This window comes from Strix aluco, chromosome 16 (assembly GCF_031877795.1).
Source record: "Strix aluco isolate bStrAlu1 chromosome 16, bStrAlu1.hap1, whole genome shotgun sequence".
Taxonomy (NCBI): domain Eukaryota; kingdom Metazoa; phylum Chordata; class Aves; order Strigiformes; family Strigidae; genus Strix; species Strix aluco.
In genome coordinates this window covers 19092342-19110773 of record NC_133946.1, presented here as the reverse complement: position 1 = coordinate 19110773, position 18432 = coordinate 19092342, and the positions used below count along the sequence as shown (strand labels likewise).

General features: G+C 36.1%; 1 protein-coding gene across 1 annotated transcript in view; it reads right to left on the bottom strand.

The window, feature by feature from the left end:
• MUC6 (mucin 6, oligomeric mucus/gel-forming) overlaps positions 1-18222 on the bottom strand; it is a 32112-nt gene extending 13890 nt beyond the window's left edge. Inside the window, exons 1-16 of the mRNA XM_074841881.1 lie at positions 18117-18222; positions 15677-15917; positions 13974-14100; positions 12722-12809; positions 11485-11594; positions 9397-9604; positions 7082-7204; positions 5978-6098; positions 4930-5068; positions 4659-4763; positions 4239-4311; positions 3829-3966; positions 2831-2992; positions 2160-2254; positions 1410-1542; positions 251-500 (exon numbers count right to left, since the gene is read on the bottom strand). Coding sequence (XP_074697982.1) covers positions 251-500; positions 1410-1542; positions 2160-2254; positions 2831-2992; positions 3829-3966; positions 4239-4311; positions 4659-4763; positions 4930-5068; positions 5978-6098; positions 7082-7204; positions 9397-9604; positions 11485-11594; positions 12722-12809; positions 13974-14100; positions 15677-15917; positions 18117-18222 — 2219 coding nt within the window. The remainder of the gene's footprint in view (positions 1-250; positions 501-1409; positions 1543-2159; positions 2255-2830; positions 2993-3828; positions 3967-4238; positions 4312-4658; positions 4764-4929; positions 5069-5977; positions 6099-7081; positions 7205-9396; positions 9605-11484; positions 11595-12721; positions 12810-13973; positions 14101-15676; positions 15918-18116) is intronic.
• Between the last annotated feature and the right edge of the window lie 210 nt (positions 18223-18432).

The window sequence follows — 18432 nt, the reverse complement described above, 5'->3', positions numbered from 1 at the left end:
TGGCACTTTGCTTATTAAATAAGCTTATTTTTGCTTATTAACAACAAAGAAAGTTATTAAATGGTCTTTATCTGAACCCAGAAATTTTCTTGCTTTTGCCCTTCTGATTCTCTTCTGCATCTGGCTGAAGTGGGGTGAGCAAGTGACTGTGTAGTTCTTAGCTGCTTCCTGCCGTTAACCCTCAACAGAGACAAATGAAGACCCATTGTCTCCATTCTCAGTTTGTAATCTTTAAAATTGACACACTTACCAGGTAATCCCACCAGTTATTGTTGACTGGTCAGGCAAGATGTACTTCCTATCTTCTAAATAGCAGGGACAATGAGATTTACGAACACACTCATTCTTGTGGTTCAAGTACATTCCTTTAGGACAATGACAGCCTTCAATAGGGATGTCAGTTGGATGACATTCCAGGGCTCGGTTGGAGAGTGACAAGCATGTCCTGTCACATGCCTCAGTGTTGTAGCTGAATGTTTGATTGCCAGTACAAGTAATGGCTGTAGAACAAGACAAGAGTGTATGTTAAACTTCATTTACTTATTCTCTTCCCTGTGAAAGATAACTGTGCTCCTAATGTGCTGCATATATTGTGCCAACAGCTTCAATGCTTAATGCTTTCTATTGCTTCTCTTCCTATGGATGTGGAACTTTAGCAAAAAATATTGCAGGTGAGGGCTTAACACCTACCATGTAGCTGTTTGGAAGTTTTATGAAGGTTAAATATCTTATTGCTTCCTTGTGTATCTTGGAATAAAATAATGCAAAGAGAAGCTTTGCAGGAATACCAACGTATTTTTGAGTAACTGTGAAAATTTTTGTCAATGTCTAAGTTGTCTAATAGCAAAATTACGTCTGCAAACGGAGTTTTTCTTAGTTCTTTCTCATCTTATACAGTATAGGTTTATTTATCTGTCTATTCTCTCACTTAATTATCAAGTCCTGGAAGCATCCACATGCTCACATCAAAGCATATGAGTAATCTTTTTCATGTAGTCTTAAAATAGCAATCCTTTTCTGAAACAGACTAGAAGGATATTCAAAATTCAGTTATCTGTTATCCCATTTCTGCTTTCCTCTTCTTTCTGTTCACTACTTTCCTCATTACTCTAATTATTTGCCCACTGTCTAGAACACTACTTTACCATTTATGGTTTTTGTTGTGTTATGACACATCTGTGAAGTCAGCAGCTCCTGGGAATATGACTTTTATACCTGCCGGTTGGACTACTTGAGCAGTAAGTAGTTATTTTCTAATGACTGACAAGTAGTTTTAAAATATGTTCTTCCTCTTATTCAGTTTGGTCATAGGTGAATCAAACATGGGAATAGTCTAAATGGAAACAGATAGACCTGTATGCGTGCATTCATCTGATAGCAGACTGTTAAGAGTTGGTTCAGTTACTTACTACAATTGTCCATACTGTTTCTCCAGTTCTCAAGGATTAAACCCATTGAACTGCATGTTCGTGCATATGATCCCAGAGCGGAACAAATATAGGGAAAGGTCTCTTCGTAATTACAGGCTTGGTAGACACATCTCTGAAACCCAATACATGGAGAGTACTCTGTTACTGGGGAGCAGACATTTGTAGATGTGATGCTTAGGGACACGGTTTAGTGGTGGGTGTAGCAGTGTTAGGTTTACAGTTGGACTTAATGATATTAAAGGTCTTTTCAAACCTAAATGACTCTATGATTCTAAGCTGAATTGCAGAGGGAAATCATGCAAAACACATATTGCATTACTAAAACTGATGAAAAAGATCAGATAATTGGCCTGATTGACAGGAATAAAATATACTTAGTACCTAAAAAATGCCTTTGATTCACTGCTTTTAATTTTTAATTTTCAAAATGTTTTATGGAGATTGGCAAATATAATGAGCTCAGTTATATAGGAAAATTAATACTTTGCATAGTTAAAGTTGTCGACATGGAGAACTACAACATGAGCAAAAATACCTTCTGATTCGTAGGGGTGGGACTGGTGCCTATGAACAAACAGACCTTTAGTGTTGTGGAGACATAAATCTCAAAACCACACTTGTTCCTTAGCTGCTATGCATTGCTGATCCAAAGGAGTGGGATAGTGTATATGAGCACATTCTGGTCCGTACTTGAACGCCCTCTGTACAATGTCTATCATAATTTCCTACCTTGTAGAAAGGTATAGGGTTCACCACAGCATGGCATTTCTCGAACACTGTGCCCTTCTTGGTAAGAATGGAGCAGTGAGTCTCAGCAGATATTTCTAATGATGAAAGTAAATAATGGACATTAAACAGAGAAATTTAGGAAAAAGAAATGAAAAAATGAAAAAAAAATAAAAAAAAAAGAAATGAAAAAAAACCCTCTGGACACACTACTCTAGCTGAACTTTTGGCAATGATGGATTGACAAAAGGAGGGACAACTTCTTATCTTGTTAGCTTGCAGACTATGCTTTTGTTCAAAGAACTCAGTAGGGCTTTTTTTTTTTTTTTTTTTAAAGACCAATAGCAATAGCGACTTGAGAAGGCAAAGCCTGGATTTCAGTCACAGCCCTGCTGGGCAACACTAAGACATCCATGGACATTGCAATTTCACTGGAAGTATCACCAAAACCCTCTCATTCATCATCTCAATCCCAGATCTCTAAAACAGGATCTGATAAGCTTTCACTAGATATGTATTCTAGAAATCAGAGATGTCTTGGTGACAGAATTTGTGATGTTCAATCATCTCAGTGTCTGCTTCTCTCAAACTCTCTCATTTCCCTGGTATGGACTTATGGCAGTGTCAGGCAAAGTTAGCTGGAAAGATCAGTTACAAGAGGATCATCTACTTACTGTTCAGTTGACTCAAAGCACAAGGGTCAGTGTCTCTCTCTAAAGCAGGATGGCAATTCCCTGCCCTCCAGGAATCTACAAACAGGGAGGCTGTCCCTTCAGTGATATCCATGCTAGTCATGAAGTCATCTGTAGTGTCTCCATTGTAATTGCCACACAAACCTAAAAGCATAGAAATGCAAGGGATGGCTGAAAATTAAAGAATGTGTACCCAATGGTCTGTGTTTCATTCTGTAATAGTGAAAAAATTGATTCAAATGTTCTACATGGAGTGTCAATGAATTCTATAGATCAAATAGCCAGAAAATCTTAATTATGTACACATTCAGTCACTGATCCTCTGCCTTCTCAAGTTAAGATTGTCCACTTCTATTCAATGAAGGGTTTTTTAGTGGCTTCAGATCATGTAAAAGAGAAAGACCATGAAATACTTTTACTGTTACACATATTTTCTCATGTATATAAAATCTGTAATGACAAAGAACATATATGTAGACTTTTTTAAAAACTAAAGCGTCTCTGTAATTCCCCATAGATAACTAGAATGCAGGATATGCCTTTGTGGCTAATGTCGCTGTGCAATAAGCATAAACATCTCCATCTGGTGCTTATCAGCTGAGAAGCTTTTAGATTCTTAGGCTCATTGTGTTTACAGTGATCGTGCACTACGTTCAAAGAACCATGTGCTCCAAGACGTAGAGACCACACAGACTAATTTGTTGCCCCTTCATTGTGTAGTAGAGCACATATTGAAAAAGACACACATAAAACATGTGAAAAACAGTATTATATTACATATGAAAAGTGTCACCCATCTAATTTCTTTGATTAATTTTAAAGTTATTAGCAAAAAATAATTGGTTTTCTAACGCAAGTATTTTTGTTGTTTTTTTTCTTTGAATCCCAATAAGAAAGTTTATTCCTTAAAGCTTAAGTACTAAGCTTTCAAAATTACACTACCTACATTTTCTCCTTCACATGGGGACTCGATTTCTTACCTAGGGTTCTTCCTTTGAACTGTGATCCAACTTTCACATAGGCTTGGAACACAGGTGATGTTTGAACTACAACTTCCAGCCCAAAGGTTGTATACATTTGGATGTACATTGAGGACTGTCTGAAAATAGTGATGTTTCCTAAAAGAACAAGGATATTTAGAAATAGAGATTTTGATGCATAGGATATTGCAAAGTAATGATTTTAATGCATATGTAAGTGTTCTAGCGTTCTGTCTACAGGCCTTCTCCTGCCACACACAACTCTCCATAGAGGAACAAGTGCAATGGGGAATATTTTAACCTTCCTCTAAAACCTCTGCTATTGGCAATTGTAAGAGAAAAGATGCTGGGTTGTGTAAAACAGACATTTTATGTAATTTGACTTTTATGTACATTCCCTTTTTCTTTACCTGATCTGTAAGGTAGCCGTTTAAGTTCATCATCATCAGTAAGGAGTTCATTCTGAGAAATCACAATTTTGTCCTGTAAGAAAAGGACGTGGAATCAGAAGTAATTATTTGTACTGATGGTATTTATATGGTTTTTAACTTAAGTAACTGTGTTGTCAATGACCTATACAATAGGAAAAGATTGATTCAGGCTTTTTCTCACGTGTTATTCCATGCTGCTTTCAGTTTTCACTTTGAAAATACTCTAACTTCCTGAGTTGATGTGGCAATTGAGATCTTTATTGTGTATGCGTGAACTGAAACATATCTTTAGTATCTATCCCCAATAATGTTTCAGTTCAGGCTACTAGCAATGGCTTTAAATATTTTGCTAATCTGGTTACTGAAATGCTGGATAGAACCTGTGGAGGGAATACTTACCATTGTGGATATGTAAATTATAGCACTGAGTGATGTTTCAGAATGAGAATAACCAGATTTTTCATACACAGCCATCAGTGTTCCATTGTGTGGCAGGCTGGAACTCTGGAGGAAAATAGTGAAAAAGGAAGTTTGTGTCAGAATAACAAAGATTTCTAGAATAAATGCGTATCGTAGGAAAACCTCAGTTTCTGTTCCATTAGGAAACCAAAGGCAGACCAAAATATATCCATTTGATAGTGTTGATAGTTTCTAGACTGCAGGAAATTACCTTCATAAGAACATAAGTGCAAACGCCATGGAACCTGTATGATCTAGAATCAAATGTGGTAACAAAGGAGCCTCCTTCCAGTGAACACCTTCCAGGGCAGGGCAAGTCTTCACAGTTCCATTGACCCATCGTACATTTGCTGAGGAAAACAAGAAATTCTGTGTAAGGTTATTCTCATGCTAAGGCACTATTTACCAGCAGAGGATTTGATCCTCCTGTCTGGAGGTTTTGCTGTAGATGATCAACATGCAAAATTGGTTAGTGAACAGAGTGTAACTTACATACACATTCTGAACTTTTATTTCCACTGTTTTGAAGTGACTTTTCTTTATGCTCTAAAAACTCAGCTACTTCGTAGTAATGGAAGATGTCATTTGTACCACTTTTCCCTTTATACTTTCTATGCTTTGATTTTCTTTGTTTATCTGTACCAGTTGAAGTTGTTCATCTTAATTCAAAGTTGCTGAACTCTTGTATGGATTATCGGTAAACTTTCCTGAATAGATTAATCATGGAAAGTGCGTTCATTGTTACAGTCCTGAGGATCAAATTCCATTATTTATCCTTTATTTTATTTATTAGAATTATGATAACAAGAGAAGTAGCACCAAAAAAAAATATATTCCACTTTTTAAAAAAAAAAAAAATCAAAATTTAAAAAATATCATCTTAAGTAATTATTTTATGTTGCAAAACAGAAATTTCGTTTTCAGCACTGATTTGGTGGTCAGAAATGTTGAGATTGCCAGAAATAAAGTGTAAATACTGGATATTTGTTTTGTACTAATTTTACATCCACTTTCACAAAGGAGATAAAAATGCTACTGTTTTGTGTGGCCTGAAGGAGCATATATATTTGTACAGATTAATCGGGAAATGAGACTTATACATCTTCAGTTACAAATATATGATTTGTGGCACTCAGAGAAGGTGGCCTCAGAGATGGTATGCACATTTGCAGCTGCCTTCTGAAAAACTGATCTAAATTTTCCAATTGCTTGGTCAGGATACTCTTCATCCTCTCATGAAAGTAGCTGTTGCTGCTCACCAGGTTCTACATGCTGCTTTCATTGTCTCACCAGGAGCATAGGTTTTGCCATTCAATGTACATGGACACTGCTTAATGTGAACACATGTTCGATTCTTTGAGATGTCATCAAGAACAGTTCCTGCCAAAGAAGATAAACAAAATATTTTCTGTATCCTTACTTAGCACTAGAGCTTGAATGCCTTCCAAAATTAGCTTGAGAATGCTATTCTTGCACAGCCAGTGCCCATACTTAGAGATATAACATGCAGGACATTTTCTCTTAACTGAAATAAAACTTGACTCTTTACAAGTGATAACAGTGTTTGGCTACTTCAGTACATGAAAGTACAGACAATTGTCTTAATTTGAAATTTGAACTTAATTTGAAATAACAGTAAGCTTCAATGATTTTTTTTTGTTGGTTTTTTTTTTTTTTGTTTGTTTTGGTTTTGCCATGACACTCCAATTAAGTTGGGAATTTTGAAGAATGGACACATTCTATTTCCTAGAGTATTAAGTCTAGTTTTAAATATGTAGCTCACAACACGTTACTTTTGACTGCTATAAAATGGTGATGATATTGATGTCAATACCCATGTCACAGTAACCTTGGAGGATATTTCAGTTCTGAGATTTCAAGAAACAATACAAATGATAGTCATAATTGTAATTTTTGTAGGAAGTTAATCTTGAACTATTTTAAAGGGATTTTACAAAATGCCCATAATATTGCAGAACTTCTCTGAGGTATGCTACCTCTTACTGGTGCCCTGAAAGGCTAGATACCTGTTTGGGATAGGAAATTAATTAAGCTTACTCACTGTATATTATCATACAGAACTTTAGGCAGGCAGCATATAATTATCCCATCACGTATCACAGTCTTGTGAGAAAAATGCTTTCACAGCTCTGTTCATGCAAATAGTGACCAAAGATCTTTAAGGACCATGACTATTCAAGACTCCAGTTATATTCTGTTACCTGAGAAATGGCAGTTCTAGCAGCACAATGCCCTGAAATGCACTGCTAGTTCATTATTAAGAACTCTATTCCACTTGACTGGATATATGCCAAAAACATTTGTATGGGCCATTTAGGATATGATGAATACAGAAATGGTACCTTCTGGACAAAAGCAACCATAGGTACAGTGACTGGAACAGCTGTACTCTGGGTTGGAACAGGTTTTAATACATGGAGAACCGCATTCCTCATAGATTTGGTTAGCAGAACATTTTCCCACAGCTGCAACAAACAGTGAAAGTGTTAAGATTTTTAAAGTGTAAACAGAATAATCTCTCATCTACCACCTAAGATGGAGAAGACCTTGTGATTTCTGGCACTAACATTCTCTTATCCTGCCTCAATACTCATTTCATCATCTCAGTATTCATCATTACCATCATACTCACTCTAGCTTTTATTCATTTTTCATGCCCTATTTATTAGAAACTCCTTTCAGAAGCTTGAAGAATGGCAAACAGGCTATATTGCAGCCTAATAAACTACCACAAATCAGACTTCCTGTAGTACTTGAAGGATTTAAAGAATATAACTCTTGATCTTCTGTATAGTTCCTGCTTTTCAGACATTATCTGCTTTTCAAAATGCAGCTACCTAGCAATTCTAATACATGAAACTCAGAACATGTTTTATTATATAATAAATTCAAGCAGAGATTTTTTTCCTTATCTGGAAGAGTAAAAATAAGTGAGGTAGGGAAATAAAGGTAGTTAGAGATGAGGCTGACAAAGAAACAATAAAGATTAAAAAGTTAATTACCTCTGTATATTTGGTATTTATTTGCCAATTCTTAGATTCATACCTTTGTTTTTCTGGGAAACAAAGGTTCCCATTCCCCTATTTTTTTAAGGTTTGCCTTTTATCACTTTACTACCAGTTCTAGTAGTGGTCAACTGGCAACACGAAAACTGGTATGACTTGAAGAAAACTAGGCTATTACTTTACTGCGATTAGTAAGAATTATTGTACAGTTCTGTGAATGCACACATTATCTTACTAATATTTATTTGAATCTATAAAATGCCATGAGGAGTTTACAGTTTTTAAGGATTAAAACCAATTGCAGGCCAACCAAAGAATAAAATAGATTGCTGATTGATGTAAGATGGGTAACCTTGGAGAAGAGGAGGAGAAAAATTATTTTAGAAAGAGGTGCAATTTTAAAGTGTCAGGGATAATGAGGGAGCTTAGCAGGGAACGTTTTCAGTAAGTATGAGGAAAGAATGAAAGAAAACTCAATGCTAAATACAAAACAAAAAATGAAGAGTGGCACCAGTATGTGAAGATCAAGAGGAGAATAGAATATGGCACTGTAGATAGAGGGATGGCAAAATGATGCAAGGCCTCATAAGTAGCAATGGTGAGACCATAGACTATGGCAAAGTAAACAATGACTTCAGGAGTATAATTCACATGGGATTTCACTATTTTTATGCTAAAATCTAAATGATAGCCAATCTTAAAGATTTTTGAAACAGAATAAGAATAAAGGGATAAGGAGAAATATATTCCTGTCAAAGCGATTTATTTTATGAATTTGCTGCCCATCACTATATATTCATATAAAGGATAAATAAAAATATGATTAAATGATATGCTTCTGAAGGACAATATCATATTAAGCAAGGTAATTTTGAAAGCTCATCTTTTTTGACATGAGCTGCATCTCTGGTAATTTAATGTGTGAGTTGTTTTAGAAACAACAATGTCAGTTTAAGATACTTTGAATTTTTTTATGATCACCGTGTTCTCTATAAAACAGTGAATCCTGCTACATAACATTGACTGCAGATTGAAGTTTCAGGTAGGTTCAAAAAGACAGCAAAAAGTGAATCAGAACTTTGATAACAAACAGGCACTCGAAAAAAGTGTGTCCAGTCATGTACAACTTGGAGAGTAATGGAAGATTTGCTTCCGATTTGCTTCCTATTTACTTCCAATTAGTAGTTGTAATTAAGAAGGTTGAGCATCTGAAAAAGGACCACTGAAAATCTCATGTGAGTAAAAGGGGCTATGGCTATTGTTAGCAAAAACGTTCAAAGACTTCAGATGCCATTTAAAAGTTGTCTCTTTTCACTGACTAATTTGCTAAGTACCATAATGAAAAAAATGTACTAAGAGAGAACAGCCTCCTGTCAGAAGTCTGAGAAATTCAAGGTTTCGCTTGGTGGATGTTTCTTTCTTTTATGGTCACTGATCTAGTCGTAGGAGATACATTTCATGCTTCCTTCTTCTCCTTATTAATGCTTTACCAAAGACCACTGTTGTTCTCTTAAGAAAATGATTTGTTTGATTTAAGACAGTAGAAATTTTTCTATCAGTTGATTTAAATTCCAGTTAATCATCATTCTCTCTCTGTGTAAGATACAGCAAGGCTAAGTACAATCTTCTGTGAATAAAACATCTGAACTCACAGCAGAAGTTTTCAGTTCTCCAGTTGAACACCATTTGATGCGACATAGCACATTGCCTTGAATACTCTGACAGCGTAGAGCAAGTGCAATTGTTTTGTCCCGGCTCACTGCAGTCCTGCATATCAAGCTGGCAACGAATGACAAACCCATCCTTTGGCACACTGCAGGTTGGTGATACCAAGTTAAGCAGCTGAGAGCAGATCATGGCCTAAATAAAAGGAGAAAGAAAATTGTTCCTAGTAATGTTTCCCCCCTATGGAAAACACAATACAGTATCACTGTTAGTTATGATTTTCTTGTTGATTAGTTTGCCTTTTTTCCCCCTACAGTTTAGTAATATGTATTTGACTTAAAATACATGAGAAATTCATGAATAGAAGGGAATATAAATCCATTGTATACTAGAAGGATCTTGATAGGTTGAATTAATTCCACTTCTCATTGAGTTGAAAATTCGGTCATTCTTTCAGGACCCTTAAAAATGGCTGAGAACATTACAGGCAGGAAGTATGTTGTCTCATGGAAATCAGTTCCAGAACAACCATCCTCAATGTGAAGATAGCAACAGTCATTCCCCTCTAGGCAAACATTTGATACGTTTGTATTGCCTATCATGTTGCTTACTGCAGTGTAAGAGAGCAACAGTGTAAAAAGGTTAAACCTCCCAACCAACAGAAGTTCTCCACTAGATCAGAGCAATTTTTCGGGGTGAATACAAGTAATATTTACAACCATCTTCTTCAGAAAAGTATCATCCTCACAGGGCCCACAGAAACTCCTTTACTCCTGCTGCTCTTGTAAAAGAGATGCTACAAAACTAATGTTTCCCTGTTTTTCTGTTCTGGGAAAAGGAGAATCTCAGAAGGATTCTAGCTGACTCTTTCTCTGTAGTATGAAAGCTAAACATTTTAGCAAGAGGAATGGTTTCTATGTTCAACCTAAGAAATTCCTGTGTTGCTAGAAAAATAAGATGAAACTATTAAGGAAAAAAGAAGAAAAATCTCCTATTTCAAAAGAAAACTTTTTCAGCATTCTGTAATTACTAGTAACCTATATACAGTATACAAATAAGTACATGAGAATTACTAAAGTAAGATCATGTTCTTGTGAGGAAGAACAAATGAAACCAAAGAAAGAGCATGATCTGTGCAAAGTGAAATGCTTTCCAGAGGACAGCCATCAGGGTTGACATTAAGTATATGGTGATTTTTAGGTATGTTTTAGGTATATGGTGACTTTATGACCTCCTAGGCAGAAAAAAAGAGCAGGTTACTGAGAGAAATTGTAGTTTCCATCTCCTCAGCCTGGAAGATCCACTCAGGAGTTACTCAAAACCTCCTAGGACACTGGCCAGGACAACCTGCTCTTGTTGACCCTGCTTGAACAGAGGGGTTGGGCTAGATGATCTGAAGTGATGCCTTCCAAGATAAACCACTTGGTGATTCTGTAAAATCAGTGTGGGAATGCAAAATTTGAGTTTCCCTGGTGAAACAACTTAACAAGATCATACTAAGTAGGATTTGATTCCTGTATCTGCAAAATCTAAGAAATAGAAGCCCTTTTGTTCTTTGCTTCTACCAAGTTTCCTCTTTCAACCATAGTTACATGGATGCATCATGTTTCAGGTACACTGATTTTCTTTTCATCTAGGACTGGAAGTGATAACAGTTGATAGTGGTTGTCCCTGTTATGAACGCTGTTATATGGCAATATGTTTAAAGCATTGTTGAATGTCTTCAAGTCTGTATAGCTTATAATGTCAGGTCTCTAGTTGTTCAATAAAAAGTTCTTTAAAGCTTGGAAACCAGTGAAGATGAACTTCCTGTGATGACCTGCATCAAATTTCAGAAAGCTGTGAGCTAAATGCTGGTAGGTTTATATGAGAAATATAAATCCAGCCTTAAAAATGCCCATGGGCCTTTTTCAAAATGCAAAGAACTCTTATTCTTTCTCATATCATCTTATATAAATTTTGACTTTATCCATTTTCATGGAAGTCAGTTTCCACTGTCTCTCTCTGGTTCGTTTCTACCTATCTTTCCACCTCTGTTAAGAATCATGTTGCAGAAAAGCCAAGATCTTTCTTACGTATTTTTTGTGAGGAATGGTGGAAGTTGATATCTCCTCAGACAGGCAGATCTCTGATGGATCATCCATTTTTTGTAATGCAGCAAATTTATATGTATCCAGCAATCTACCTGTAAATTGAAGGGTTATAATTTGTCAGGAAAAAGCCCACATGGTTGTTTACTTGTTGCTGTGATGTAGCAAAACTTAGATTCTACTCTTTAACTGTGAAAGGTCCTACTAATTAATCTTCCTGATGATAACAACTACCTCTTTTGCTCTTTACCTGGAGTCTATTCAGTAAAACATACTTTTATCACCTTGATCATTTCTCTGAGTTGTTTCCTAATCTATCACATCTACTACTTTACATGATACCAGCTGCTACTGTTTTCTGCGAGCTGTGTTATCTTTTGATAGCTGTTAATTTATGCCCCTTCTCCTCATCCCTCATTCTTATATTTTCCCCTACATGGGAAAACTCATCACAACCCCAAAAATATTGTATACTTTTTAGAACTGTGATGTGTACAGAAAACTGCATCTGTCTGTGATGAGGTGAGATTAGTTTACTGTGCATTTTAATGTCTCCACAGTAACACTGTACTTCATATTAGCAGTGTGCTTTTAAAGTAAATCTTCCAAACACCCCCACTCCATACAATCTGATTTCTACTGTGGAGTGGTCTTGGCCTACAGAGTTTCTTTAAGATGAAACCAAGCCAGATGTGCTCCAAGAGCATGTGTAATGAGCTCCAACTGTTCATGGGCTTGACTTCAACAGACCAGATTAGAGTGACTCTGAAATGAACCCCCAAACCACATAGAGCGCAGAGGTCAAGACCTCAGCACCAACTATTTTGTTCTAAAGATCCACCCTTATTGGGACACACTACTTGTTGATGTTATTGTCCACTATGTCTGTTTTATTATAGCTTCATTCTTGCTTCTGTTTAATGTAATAATTTCCCTCACTGTATCTTGCTATGAGCCTAGACTATTCTGAAAGTTAGGTGAGAGAGACTGTGATCCTTACCACCTGTTTCTAAAATATGAGTTCTTATCATTTGTCTGAGGACTCCACAATATTATCATAGCAAATAGTAGTGTGCATAATCATATGACAGGTATGTTGGTGACCTATGGACGTGCTTTACTCAATTCTGAAACTGAGTGAGCAATGTTAGTATAGTATTAAATTTCCACCTTGACTCAGTTTAACTAGCTCTCCTTCCATTGATCTGTCCTTAGATCTTACCTTCAGTCACAAATTCATTCAATTCATAACCATCATAATTTCCACACATTCCACAGGTTTTCCCCATATACTTTTTTTCAGCCAAAACCTAAAATAAAATAAAACAAAACATTTAAAAGGATCATCCTAAGTAAAATTATCTATACAGCGTCACCTCTCTCAAACAAATTCAGTTCAAGGATGCAGTTAAAGGTGATCCTTCTCATTAATTTCATTGACCTGACTGGAGGAAAAGTTTTGGAAGCAGTAACTTCTTTTCCCAATAGGCAAATAGTGATTGTTGCGATTTTTTGATGTAATAAAAGAATAAGATTCTAAGACATTTGCAAAGAATTTAGGGGAGGATAATATTCTAAGGAACCAGAAAAAATAGAAAAGGAAATGATGGTGTTTCCTTGTTCATTGTTGACAGAGCACAAATTTCAGGTTTGTTCTCTTAAGAAATTGAAGGTTACAGGAAGAAAATATTTTTTCAGAAGAAGGTTATTCAATTATCTATTGCTCTGGGAAGTAAAGTGGTAATATTACTACTGGCTACAATCAGTGATTTATTATGAAAACCTTAGATCAGAGGAAATAATCTGACTATATGAAGAATATAGTGTGCACCCATCACAGTAACATTTCCTGTTATATGTGTGATAGTAATGCTGGTAAATCTCCCAATTTATTACATAACAATCTCCCTGTTTTAGCAAACTTACCAATTTAGAATTCAGTGTCTTTTATGGCATTAATATCACAGGTTACGCTGAGAAAATGTATCCTCTTCTCTAAAATATCAGGGATTTTGGAGGGGCAACATGAAAAGATTCAGAAAAAGGAAAGAAACAAAGGAGTTGATAGGAGCACCATGTGTTTGAAACCAAAAGATGTCCAGGGGAAGCACAGTAAAAATGACAAAATTATGGCATACACTATTAAATTCTACACAACTTTGAACAACTTCAACATCCCTTTAGCAAAATGTTGTAGCTGCTGGAATAGCCTGAGGAAAGTTTAAAGTCTGTGAAAGCATCCACAAATCTCAGCATTGGTGACTTTAGTTAACTGCCAACGCTGGAAGTGAAAGGAACATGAAGGTATAAAAAGCAAAGTAGTGCATTTCAAAGGGAACGGATGAAGCAGGAAAAGAATACGTATTCAAATAGCAAACACACGCAAAAAGCCCCCATTAAGTCTAAAGAGATCTTGTCATTCCAGTAAGTCAGTGAGAATTTTCTCCTCTGCTTTATGAGAATATTTGACTAACCATGAGATAGTCGTCATTGTTCCACATGACAACTAGCTCCATCTCCATCAGCTTGGCCACCAGACGGATGTTGCGTCCAAACGGTGCTATTTGAATTCCGTTGCTGGTGTAAGGCAACTGAATGACACTGTAATAAGTCGAGAAGAGAAACTGACCTTCTCATGCCAATATCATGCAGGTATTATCTTTTTTAGATACAATACACATACGGTCTGAGTACTTGCAGCACCATGAAATAGAATTTTTTTCCTTTGTAACTAGCATTTCAAGATACATTAAAATTTCTGTTGATTTAAAATCAGTGTCAGTGGTTTCATAGAAAAATCACCCGGAGATGGTTGCATAGTGAAAACGTTTGCACAGGACTGGGCATCTTCACTTGGTTTGGTTTTATTAGGGTGTAGCTATGTGTTTCCAGAACTTGTAATTATACAGTTTGCGTGGTAGGACTATTGTTGATTATCCTGAAGAGCTTCCTATGGAGTACAGCCTGTTAATATGGGCTGTATATTAAAAGTGACAAGGTTAGAGAAATCCGTGACCAGAGTGTTGTAGCAGAATTAGGTTTTCATCCTTGAGCTGAATTCTAATGCTACAAACTAACAATGTGAGACAACAAATATATTTTGCTAAGTACTCAGTAACTATGTGATATAGTGATAGAAAAGTTGGTTGGAAGGGACCTTCTGAAGTTGCCCAGGCCAGCCTTCCACCTTAAGCAGGGCTATGTGCAACACTAGAGCAGGTCGGTCATGGCATTTGGTTCTTGTGAATGTAGGACCAAAATTTAAAATGCAGGTCATTGGGTTAGGCCCATAGATTTGTATAGCTTTCCTGGAACATAAATTAATAAAGGAAGTTTTTCTAAATACAATTTGCTAATTCAAGGTACAGCTGCAAGTTGTCTTTTTGTTGTGATGGTTATTGTACCCAGGTAAGTATAATAAGATACAGACAATCCACAGTCAATTATTTCCCATATCTGCATGTACCTGCAGACAAAAATTCAACACTGTCTATCTGATAAAAATGCTGAAAACTTCCCTGGAGAAATTTCCTTGTATGGGAGCAATTTGTCTAGAAGAATGAATGATGCCGAACCCAAAGTTTCCCATCAGTGTAATTCCTCAGTAAAACAGCTGTTTTCTGGACATACTTGGAATAATGTGAACAGTCAGTGGTGTCATACACAAAGACTTCTTTGTAAGCCTCTCCAATACTTCTCTGTTGGTTGTATAGATCAAAGTTTCTCCTATAGCCTATATATGTGTTATCTTTAGCACAGAGGTTCAGAGTTATCGAAGTCTGAAATCAAACTCTAAGCAAAACACAGGAATTTCAGCTAATATCTGCTAAAGAGTATAAGCCATTTCATCTGTGCTTGTAATAGAGATAAGCATAAGCAGACTGGTAGTATCTAGGAGACTGTTGTTTCAATGTGAGAACTGTTTTAGTCTGAGAAGGTTATTTTATCCCTTTGCCTACACAAATGTGCTCTAAACTTGATTCAAATAACTTCAAATTAAATGCTCATCTAGAAAGTGTGAATGCTTGATAGGAAGAAATGGGAGTAGAGTCCAGTTAGGTATGCTAACCTCTGTAATTTGTTAATTAATTTTTGATATGATGTAGTCTTAATGCAACTGCTATATAAATCCTTGCCTTCTTTAAACACATTTTACCCCTTCATGCCATAATCTTACCCAACATTCCTGACAAAAATGCTGCCTTTCTCAACAATGACAACAGAAGGTCCCAGCTCAATAATGATCCTCGCAATTTTTTTGTCCAGCCCACGCCGGAACTGAATGTTGAAGTCTGGGGTGGTTTCATCACATACAGTTGCAAAGATATAGTTGCAGGTCCCGGTGAAGTCATACTGGTACTTATCAAAGGTTGAAAAATGCCCTCCACCCCAGGTAGAACAGGAATCCTTGCTCAAAACTATAAAAGTGAAAGAGAAAAATGGATTTAGGTCTCCTAACAGCATATTTGCTCATTCTGATTGCCATTTCAAATATAAATAGCAGAAAAAGCTAGTAAGTTTCTACTCAGATTAATTATGTAAACAACACCCTAACCAATTTTTTTTGGTAACCTCAAAATTTTATCTTATCAGGAGAGTGAAACAATAATTGGAGTCAGAGCAATTTACTGTAATTTACTGTAAGCAGAGGAGAGCTCCCTAGCTTCCTAGCTTGGGAAACACTCTTCCATCTTCTTTTTGGGTCATATAAAGGTTTACCTTCTTATTTCAGTCAGCTCAATCTGTTTGCAAAAGTGACAGCTTGCTACTGGAGAGACTTTAACACCACAGTCTTCAAAGCCCAACTTGTAAAAGTCCCCACCTTTTTGGCTCTGTTTTTGTGTGACAAAATTCCAGCCAGCTTTGTAAATATATGGAGTCTTTTGATCAGTTTTCATTTTTAAAAAGTAATCGCTTTTCATCTGAATGGACGAATTTTAGGAGGTTGAAATGAATCATAAAAAAGAGATACAACTCCAGCACTTGATGTTAGATATTTCTATACCTACTTAAAGCATTTGAACAGTCCCTCTGAAGTTGATGGAACTACTGAAGTAAATAAAATCATGTCCTTGCTTATATACTTCCAGACTCAGATCGTTACTTTGAATTTTTTAATTGTTTTTGCTCATGGAGTTATATGAAGCTCAGGTATCTTAGAATATATCTTAGAAGCACAAAGTATCAGGTAAGTTTAGCAAAGTCTACCTGAAATTTATATTCACTGCTTTAAAGCCACAAAATTTTTTTTACCCTTAAAGAGTGACCAAATGACTACAGAATGCTACTGGTTTTATTCAGGTCATGTAGAAAATACTGTTTCCCAATGAGGTGTTACCTGTTGGCAAAAAGCACTCCTCTTCCATACTTCTGTGCTGTCCAGAACGTCTGACTGGAAAATAGGAATCGGCTAATTGTTATCATTGATCCTTCATGCCCATTTCCAGCTAGTTTAATATGTTGTGCTTAAGTGACACTGACCAGAAAACCCCAGCTCTTTCAGAGTGTGCCAAGGAATGATTGCCTGGGGTTGCAAAATAGTCAGAGTGTGCTAGATGTCCCTTTCTATAAATATAGGAGCGTCTTCAGTGTGTTTGTTTTTATCTAAAGCTTACCAGAGAAAAATAACAAATGGGAATGTCAATAACTCAAGAAATTTTAAAACTAGATTATATATTTGTCTTTTCAATTCAGTTTTTAGTAAGTCATATCTAGTAATTTTCTTTTAATTTGTGTATATTCATGCCCTAGTGTTCCTCTTGGTGCAAGAACAGACAGAAAACAGCGATGCATTGCTGAATTTTTTTTTTTTTTTTGGGCTGATCACAAGTACTTAACTATTTTTAACATTTAGGATGAACTTCATGTAGCTTTTTGATGCTTATGCTAAATGCGAATTCACCTAATTCAAACCACTCTCTGCTTCTTCTGCCTAAAGAAATACTTCTCATTATAATAAATTTGTGTTTTACGTAATTCTTTTTGTTCTACACCTCTGCATTTTCCCCAAACTGGGTTAAGAATTTCATTGTCAACCACTAAAATGCAGCAACTTCTGGAGTACAGAGAGTTGCCTTTTAACGGTATGCAACAGTAAAGCACGGTATTGTAATGTAAAACATTAAGATTATGGATTACTAGGAAGGATGTCTGTAAATAGAATATGATAGAAAAATTGTTCAGAATACTAGGACTGAGAGCCGTATTTATTTTAGAAAGGATCTAGCAAAAACTGTGTGTTTTCACAAGGTTTATAGCCTTCTGTATACTGTCTTAGTGGAACAACACGTCTTGTAAAATACAGTATACCGTGTTAGCATGATGACATTTATTCATTCTTGTCATGGATGTGGAAAATTACATGTTTAATGAATGAAATTTAAACTGAAAAATCAGTGCCTCACATTTCTTCAGAAAAGAACATGTAAAAAGTTGTGTTGGTTCTGACCAAGGGTTGAGGTAGCTCAGTTTTTTATTTCCAGCAGTGGTCATTAAGGGACTGCCCAAGGGAAGAGTATCATCCGGTCAAGCACATATACTTCCCCAGATACTCTCTCAGTCTCCAAGTATTTTCAATTCCGGGGACTTTGTGAGGCTATTGGGATTTGTCTGCTTACCCCCATTGTGCTCTGGCTTCCAAGTACTTGTCCAGCCTCCTTCTGAACTAAAGTGAAATTTCTTTGTAACAGAAAATACCACAATCACAGCTGTCAAAAGTACCATTTTAATTATGAGTTAACATTTTAATGATACTCGCCTTTCTAACAGTACTTCTGGTAGCTCATATTTCTAGTACTTTAAAGCTATAACATATTAATTGTTTTGTGCCTTGGCATCATACACATTTTTATGCAAGTAAGATTGTAGTATCTTACTAACTTTTGTATTTCGCAGACTCAGAAGGACTAGCGCAAATTTGCAGTAAGTAGGTGG